The 9,527-nt window shown below is 42.2% G+C and overlaps 1 protein-coding gene across 1 annotated transcript in view; it reads left to right on the top strand.

Annotated features, from left to right (window-relative positions):
* fbxl19 (F-box and leucine rich repeat protein 19) overlaps positions 1 to 9,257 on the top strand; it is a 38,399-nt gene extending 29,142 nt beyond the window's left edge. The window contains exons 10-11 of the mRNA XM_079829050.1: positions 1,718 to 1,939; positions 8,968 to 9,257. Of these exons, the coding sequence (XP_079685176.1) occupies positions 1,718 to 1,939; positions 8,968 to 9,119 (374 nt within the window). The 3' untranslated portion in view covers positions 9,120 to 9,257. The remainder of the gene's footprint in view (positions 1 to 1,717; positions 1,940 to 8,967) is intronic.
* Positions 9,258 to 9,527: the final 270 nt, after the last annotated feature.

The raw sequence follows: 9,527 nt of genomic DNA on the forward strand, positions 1-9,527 counted from the left end.
TATGTTAACAGTGTCCAGAAGCGCCGTCGACTTCTCTGGGCTCGAGGCATCTGGGATGGACCATCACACAGTGGAAACGTGTACTGTGCTCAGATGAAGCAGTATTTCAGGTGTTTTTTGGGATGAATGGACGCCGTGTGCTCTGGACCAAAGAAGAAAAGGATCATCCAGACTCTTACCAGCAACAAGTCCAAAAGCCAGGGTGTGTCATGGTATGGGGTTGTGTCAGTGCCCTTGGCAAAGGTAACTTGCACTTCTGTGAAGGCTCCATTAATGCTGAAAAGTACATCGAGATTTTGGAGCATAATATGCTGCCTTCAAGAAGACATCTTTTCCAGGGACGTCCATGCATATTTCAACAAGACAATGCAAAAGCACATTCTGCACACATTCTGCAGTCCTGTCTGTGGAGGAAGAGGGTTCGGGTACTTGACTGGCCTGCCTCAGTCCCGACCTGTCTCCAATAGAGAATGTGGACAACGAAGACCCCGAACTGTTGCCCACCTTAAGACTTGTTTCAGGAAGAATGGGACAAAATTACACCTGAAACACTTCATCACTTGGTGTCTTCAGTCCCTAAACGTCTTTTAAGTGTTGTGAAAAGGAATGGCAACATTACAAAGTGGTAAATGCTTTACTGTCCCAACTTTTTTTGAAATGTGTTGCAGGTCTGAATGACAGGAAAGGATGCATATTTACAAATGACATGAAGTTGACCAGACAAAACATGAAATATTTTGTGTTCATATTGTGTGCAATGAAATACAAGTCAAAGTAAATTTAGAAATCACTTTGTTTTTTTTGTTTTTTTGCGTTTTCCATACTGTCCCAACTTTTTCTGATTTGGGGTTGTAAATACAGTTTATTGTGTAAGCAAAAACGAATATATAATGCATCAATTTTAATAATAAACAAGCTGGAAATACACCAGGACTCTTATTTTGAAATGTCTGAGCCTCTATTGCAGTTGCAGGAGCTCATTCAAGTTCAGATGAGGAGATCAAATATGCATTATTACAACCGTCTAAAACATATTACTAAATAAACATGGTAAAGTAAACACTGTCTTTATTCATCAGCATTAGTTCATAAACTCTGTCGTGTGTGTGTGTGTGTGTGTGTGTGTGTGTGTGTGTGTGTGTGTGTGTGTGTGTGTGTGTGTGTGTGTGTGTGTGTGTGTGTGTGTGTGTGTGTGTGTGTGTGTGTGTGTGTGTGTGTGTGTGTGTGTGTGTGTGTGTGTGTGTGTGTGTGTGTGTGTGTGTGTGTGTTATTGATTGAGCCGCTCTGGAGCTGGATTGGGGGTGTGTGAGCCTGTAGATCGTGTGTTTTCCAGAGGTTAGATCAGTTAAGATCAAATGTGCTCATCTGAGACACAGATCATCAGTTCTGACCCCATCTCTGCCCTAATCTACCCTCACTAACCTCACTATTCTCCTCTCACTTTTTTTTGTGGACGAAGTTGATTTTCCTCATAGTTTTTGTCATCCAACACTAGTTTTTATTTAGTTATCGTCTCGTTTTCGTCAGAGAAAAAAGGTTGTTGACGAAAATTATGACACAAATTATCCGTCAACGAAATTAACACTGGTTAGAGTTAGAAACCAAACCGAACAGCAGAGACTCTACATGCGGAATCATATCAGAGCAACGTTGAGAATATGAGTGTTCAGTAAATGTGTTTCTGACCTACAGAACTAACCCAGCCTTCCCGTTACAGCTCACGGAGAGAACCGCGGCGGACGCTTCCAGAACGTGACCGAGCTCCGATTGGCCGGGCTGGAAGTGACGGACGCCGTGTCCCGTCTGTTAGTGCGCTACCTTCCTCACCTGACCAAGCTGGACCTCAGCCAGTGCTGCCATATCACAGACCAGACCATCCACACGCTGACCTCGCCCATATCGCCGCTCCGCGAGAGCCTCACACACGTCAACCTGGCAGGTAAAGCTCACACACAGAGACCGGACAGTCCCATGATGCACCAGAGGCATGACGTCACCACTGGAGTTATGTAGGGCTGGGCGATATGGCAAAAATCTGGGTATGTTTTGGTTAAATTGCGATATACGGTATATACACTCACCTAAAGGATTATTAGGAACACACACTAATACTGTGTTTGACCCTTTGGCCTTCAGAACTGCCTTAATTCTACGTGGCATTGACTCAACAAGCTGCTGAAAGCATTCTTTAGAAATGTTGGCCATATTGATAGGAGAGCATCTGCAGTTGATGGAGATTTGTGGGATGCACATCCAGGGCACGAAGCTCCCGTTCCACCACATCCCAAAGATGCTCTATTGGGTTGAGATCTGGTGACTGTGGGGCCATTTTAGTCCAGTGAACTCATTGTCATGTTCAAGAAACCAATTTGAAATGATTGGAGCTTTGTGACGGTGCATTATCCTGCTGGAAGTAGCCATCAGAGGATGGGGACATGGTGCTCATAAAGGGATGGACATGGGCAGAAACAATGCTCAGGTAGGCCGTGGCATTTAAACCATGCCCAATTGGCACTAAGGGGCCTAAAGTGTGCCAAGAAAACATCCCCCACACCATTACACCACCACCACCAGCCTGCACAGTGGGAACAAGGCATGATGATCCATGTTCTCATTCTGTTTACGCCAAATTCTGACTCTACCATCTGAATGTCTCAACAGAAATCCAGACTCATCAGACCAGGCAACATTTTTCCAGTCTTCAACTGTCCAATTTTGGTGAGCTGGTGCAAATTGTCGCCTCTTTTTCCTCTTTGTAGTGGAGATGAGTGGTACCCGGTGGGGTCTTCTGCTGTTGTAGCCCATCCGCCTCAAGGTTGTGTGTGTTGTGGCTTCACAAATGCTTTGCTGCAGACCTCGGTTGTAACGAGTGGTTATTTCAGTCAAAGTTGCTCTTCTATCAGCTTGAATCAGTCGGCCCATTCTCCTCTGACCTCGAGCATCAACAAGGCATTTTCTCCCACAGGACTGCCGCATACTGGATGCTTTTCCCTTTTCACACCATTCTTTGTAAACCCTAGAAATGGTTGTGTGTGAAAATCCCAGTAACTGAGCAGATTGTGAAATACTCAGACCGGCCCGTCTGGCACCAACAACCATGCCACGCTCAAAATGGCTTAAATCTCCTTTCTTTCCCATTCCGACATTCAGTGTGGAGTTCAGGAGATTGTCTTGACCAGGACCACACCCCTAAATGCATTGAAGACACTGCCATGTGATTGGTTGATTAGATAATTGCATTAATGAGAAATTGAACAGGTGTTCCTAATAATCCTTTAGGTGAGTGTATGTATTTCACATCCGGCCCAATGATGTCCGACAAACAATGTTGATATTGAAGGCTATGAAACACATATAGTGAATGTTAGATATGCAATATATTATGTGCAAAAAGGGTTAAAAACCAAAGCAACACTAGACTAATCATATTAGCCTGCATCTGATGACCCCATTATAATGGTCACTTTCATAAAAATACTCTTAATATTCCACATATGGCACATTTATTAAATATTTGAGTCAGAATTAGCGTGTTCTAGCGGAGGTTCACCTGCAGGAGCTCGTCCTCTGCTGACAGTGTATAACTAACGGATATTAAAGCAGCACTAGGTAACTTTTCAACCTTTTATAATATATTTTCAAACCTCTGGTGATGATACATTGACTTACAATAGGTTGAACGACACGTCTGCCATAGCCTGACGGGGTCTGTATTGTTTTTAAACGTACTTTTAAACTTCGGGTTTCGGGTAGTAACGCGAGAACAAAAAGAACTACAAAATTCGACTGCTTTACGGCATATACGTCACTTCCACCACCACTTCCTTAAATTCGGATGTGCGAGCCCAACTATCATTTGTTTGCCGGATGTTATAGTCATGGCCGAAGCAGCACAGAAAAATAAGAAAGCAAAGGTTTTGTCGGAGGAAAGCAAAAAGAGGAAAGGAGAAAGTGATGGGATTAAAGACAGGAGGAGGATCAACATTGGGCAGCGTTTGCTCGCGGGCGTGAGCTGGAGGAGGAGGAGCTACATTCTGGCAAGTAAATACATAAGACGTACAAAATCATATTTTAGGATACCTAACATGTCTGTGATATTGGTTTATTTGTCTTGCCTCAAGCTATAATGCAAATCGATTTTTCAAATTTGCAGATTCATCTATGGTATCTTGATATTGTAATATAGCCTGACGTCGTCATACTCAGTTCTAGTCAGAATATGAGTCTGATGCTGCTCTGTTGGGCTGTGATTATGGGGTGTGTTTCAACCCAACCAGGAAAGACCTCAATTGGATAGACCAACAACCAATCAGAGTAAAGGAGCGACGCATAACGTTAGTTGTCAGATGTCAACAGAACTCAACTACACTGTGTTGCCAAATCCGCGGGTTGAAGTGACCCCAATTATGGGATGTACAGACCCAGGAATGAGAATTTTAGTTGCCAGCCCTGCCAAAATAACTCATATTTTACCCCCCAAAGGCCTTTTTTTCCCGGAGAACCCCCCCCCGGAAAGCTATTGGGCTTGTTTTTGGCTAGTTTTGAGTAGTAATTAGGCAGGTTTTGTTGTAAAAACTTGGTCACCCTGTCTGCACGCACACTGGAATAAGTAACGTTAGAAGAAAAAGATGAGTGTAAACGATCTTTGCCGGTGTTGTAAAAGCAGAACTTAAGGATACAGAGTACTTACCACACCATCATCGTTTCTGAGAGAAATAGTAAAGGTGAACGCATATACGAACAAGTTCTCCGTTTAGGATTAGAACAAATTCAACCCAAGCGCCTTTGATGACGTGATGATTACGCTACTGTTGATCATCTGTCCGTCATCGTCTAAAGCCCGCCCTGATGATTTCATTGGTCCGAACAGTTTCTGTTCAGGCATAATTACTCCTCTACCGATCAAGTCCAGACCGAACTGCCCGAGTAAAAATGTTGTGGGCGGGGCTAAGTTCGGCTGGCATCCAGGCTAATTGTAATATTGACGATAGATGGTTATTACCTACCACTCAAACATTGAATTGAAGTATCATATAGATTGTGTAAAACGGGAACCAATAGACTAGGCTACTATAATGACGCTGGCTTGTAAACGTGAGCATCGCGATCATTTGGCGTTTGAAAAAAATAAAACCAATGAAATGATATTCATATGACATGCTGAAACATATGCCACTGCACCTGGGATGAAGACATTTCACACGCGATGCAAGCAGATGCATCCGCTGATGTAGAAGGACAGAGTTTATGACAGTAGTAGAGGACCATACTGTTTCCCAACTGTAGGGGGAGCCCAAGAGCAAAAACTAGCTAGTGCTGCTTTAATATAAACGGTATTGCTTCAGTCCATATCATTTCTAAAACATATGTCCCTGGAGCACAACAGCAGTCCCGCGTCTCACGGGTGTATATGGGTCAAAATTATACATTTTTGCAGAAATCATTAGGATATTAAGCAGTGGCGTAGGCAGAATCTGTTCCCTGAGTCACGGCCTTTGCTGTTATTGTGAGTGTACACAAATAAAAGTCAACAGTTTATAATTATATCTTGCACTGATCTCTGTACGGTGGAGGATTGTGAGTTGTTTCCGCTGTCGTGAAGGATAAAATCAACAATCCGAAAGAGGGTTAAAGAAAACGTAGCCTATTTAGTTTCATAATCAGGCTATGTTTAAACATTATTTTAATTTCATATGTTGATTATGTAAAGTGAGCAGTAGTGTAAGGCACATAATCAGATGCGCATATGTCCGGGGACATGGATTTTGAGCACTTCATTGAGTTTTGTTTTCTAGAAAGTCTTTCTTTAAAATTTATTTAGTTTTGTATACATTGTATTTTAATTTTGATCAGTGCTTAATCAACTATTTGGCTGTATATTAATAAATAAGAAGCAAACTGAGGTCGTCTGGAATGGATTGAGGTGTGTAGCTGGTCTTTGAGTACGGCTGAACCTACAGAGTCTTTCTGTTTTAACACATGTCTTGAATATATGTCTGAATTACAGTAGGCCTGTAGATAGTTGTGTGGCTGCACCTCGGTCTGTCATTACTAGTTTAAAGTTACGCCACTGCCGTTATTAGGAGAAATATATGTTGTTTTAACGACATAAGATCTCGTAATTATGACATACTTGAGTGGAAAAAAATAATCTGTAGGCCCTGTGTGGGAGCAATGCTGACCTGTCAATGCGAAGGTTTCCACTGAAATTTTGCGAAAAATTTCCTTTTCAAATTGCCTGAAAAACCACCTCAAGCGAGCATAAACACTTTTTTGCTATATATGGGAGTTTTTGCGAAATTGACGCGTTTCCATTGGGCGTATTTTCAATTCGCAATTTCAATTTGCGCAGTTTGAAGGGTAATGTAAACACGGCTACTGTCACACATAAACCAAAACCACAGCTACAACCTGTCCACATACAAAACACGAGCAGCGGCTACAACAAACCTTACACACTTTATTTACACTTTTCTAATATTTTCTTCATTTTTATTGAAATGCGGCTTTCCGATCTGATATGTGATGAGGGAGGGAAGGAGTACAGCGAGTTCGGCAAAAGGCGGATTCAAACCGCAGGTTGAATTGCGTCAAAACGTAGTGCCACATCTTACCCCTACACTACACGACTGGCAGACACTGATGGTGTTTCCTGCTTCACAGACTGAGCCTGCGCTCGGAATGGAAAAGTCTTACGGTTACTAGCGGCCGGAGGGACGGTTCTCCAGCGCTAATGCCATTTTTATAGAATTATGCATCGCTGCAGTTTATCTATCAAACAACTGCAAATTATAGGCTGAGGTAGGTAGGTAAACAGACATGAGCTGAATGTTAGAGACGATAAAAGTGAGTGGGTCCAATATCATTGATCGTAAAAAGTGGGTGGGGCTTGTCCCACATACAACGGTTCTGACGCCCATGTTTATTATTAGTAGTAATATGCATTGCTAAGGACTTAATTTGGACAACTTTAAAGGAGATTTTCTTTGCATCCTCAGATTTTCAAATATTGTCCTAACAAACGCACCTCAATGGAAAGCTTATTTACTCAGCTTCTGATAATGTATAAATCTCAATTTCAAAACATTGACCCTTATGACTAGGGCTGGGTATTGACACATTTCACAATTCAATTCGATATTCGATTCAATTCGATATTCGATTCAATTCAATATTGATTACTTTAGATAAATATCAGGTATAATACATGGCCAATGTTCTCAAGGAAAACTAATCTCTGAACTAATGTTGTAAACTATGTGAGTCAGTTGATACTACATTAGCCGACTAATAGTGAAGGTAAAAATTAACTGATTTGTATACAAACACTTAAATTACACTAAATTCTGTTTTTTTTAAATAAAATAATAATAGTTATAATAACTTTACAATTACATAATCATATTTATACTCCAATTAGTTTTTTGAAATATAAACATTTGGCTGTCATAAAAACTTGCCAGATTTATTCATAGGCTACATGCATGTATTAAATTGAAGAACATTAATGATTATGTAATGTGTTGCATATAGTTATCAAAATGCTCCTCTCTAGAGTTATGTTTTCTAGCTGATTTAAAGCTGACTAATGAGTTTATGGACACTGGATATGGTTTTCTGGGGTAACTGACGTTACATGACTTCGTTTACTAGCCGTTTTACTGACGTCTTTCTGCGGTTGAAACTTGAGCTATTCTGTGACATGATACGGATTTCGGTAAGTTATCCTCTATCTTTAACACTTTCAGAAGCTCATTCATGTTTACTTCGCGCTGTAACTGGTATTAAAGCGGAAGAGAAGATCCGCTCATGTTTACTCCGCACGGCCGCTTCTCTTGAGCTGAGCGATCCAAAGCGGTATTTTTGCTTTTGAATTTCGTAAAAAAGACGTAATTTGAAATCTGAAACTTTGTTTTATATCAATAGTAATAAAGCACAAAGATTGTAGCGATTTATTGGATGGGAGGCGTGCAACAATGTTTATTTCATTCATTAACTGAAAACAGGATGACTAATCGATTCTTGGTATTTAAAGGGTTAGTTCACCCAAAAATGTAAATAGTGTCATTAATGACTGAGCCTCATGTGGTTGGACACACTCACAAGACCCATAAAAGGCCCTAAAAACTAAAGTTACAAAGTCCATCTCACCACAGTGGCTCTACAATAATTTTACGAAGCGACGACAATAGTTTGTGCAAAAAAAAATCTAAATAACACCTTTATCCAGCTTGTTCTTGTCTTCCGTGTGTGCCTCCACGACGCATGCGTGAGAATATGAGCAGATCCGGCGTTCGGACACATGACCCAGAAGAGATTTGTTTACGAGCAGAGGAAGACGCGCGTGTCTCAGCTGTTGAATTCTACACTGATCGTGCTTTAGGTCTCGGCGTAGAGCTCAAATGGGGCTAAAGTGAGCATTTCATGGATTCCTGAACGCCGGATCTGCTCATATTCTCACGCATGCGTCGTGGAGACACACACGGAAGACAAGAAGAGGTTGGATAAAGGTGTTATTTAGATTTTTTTTGCGCACAAAAACTATTGTCGTCGCTTCGTAAACTTATTGTAGAGCCGCTGTAGTGAGATGGACTTTGTAACTTTAGTCTTTAGTGTCTTTTAAGGGTCTTGGGAGTGTAAAGTTGAGCCAATGGAGGCCTTTCAGAGCATCAGATTTACACTAAAATATCTTCATTTGTGTCTGAAGATGAACGGAGGTCTGACGGGTGTCCAACCACATGAGGCTCAGTCATTCATGACACAATTTACATTTTTGGCTGAACTAACACTTTAAGAATCGATATTGTTTTGTAAAATTGAGAATTGATTAAAATCGAGAAATCGATAAGCCTTACTTATGACTCTTATCGACATGCCGCCCAGCCCTAAGAGAGTCCTGGATATATCAGTGAGGACAGTCCCATGATGCAGCGGGGCCAGTAATGTGTGTGTGTGTGTGTGTTTCAGGCTGTGTGAAGGTGACGGATCAGTGTGTGCCGCTGCTGCGCCGCTGTGCCGCTCTGCAGAGTGTGGACCTGAGGTCCTGCGGCCTGACCAATCCTGAGGCCTGCCAGCTGCACTGCTTCCCCGACGACAGACCGCTGCTGAAGAACAGCTGAACACTACACACACCTCTCTCTGGATCCGCCGCCGCGTGTGTGTGTGTGTGTGTGTGTGTGAATGGAGAAGGCACATCCTCGTAGATATTCCGTACCCGTGAGTGTGTGTGTGTGTGTGTGTGTGTGCAGACGCCTCCATCTCCTGCTCCTTCATCCAGGCCGAATGTATCGTCTCTGACGCGTTTGGGTGAATCTCAGGAGAATCCAGCCCTAAATCAAAAGCCCGTTTTGGGACCATCAAGACTTGCTTTCGCTGTTATTCGACGTTATTCCGTCACATCACATGAGCTTCAGAGGCTCTTCATGGTCCTCAAACTGGGCTTGACTGTGGGGGGACGTCATATCGAGGTTCACTGATTGTGATGGACCACAGGTGTGTGTGTGTGTGTGTGTGTGTGTGTGTGTGTG

Source organism: Gobio gobio (assembly GCF_949357685.1).
Source record: "Gobio gobio genome assembly, chromosome: 11".
Taxonomy (NCBI): domain Eukaryota; kingdom Metazoa; phylum Chordata; class Actinopteri; order Cypriniformes; family Gobionidae; genus Gobio; species Gobio gobio.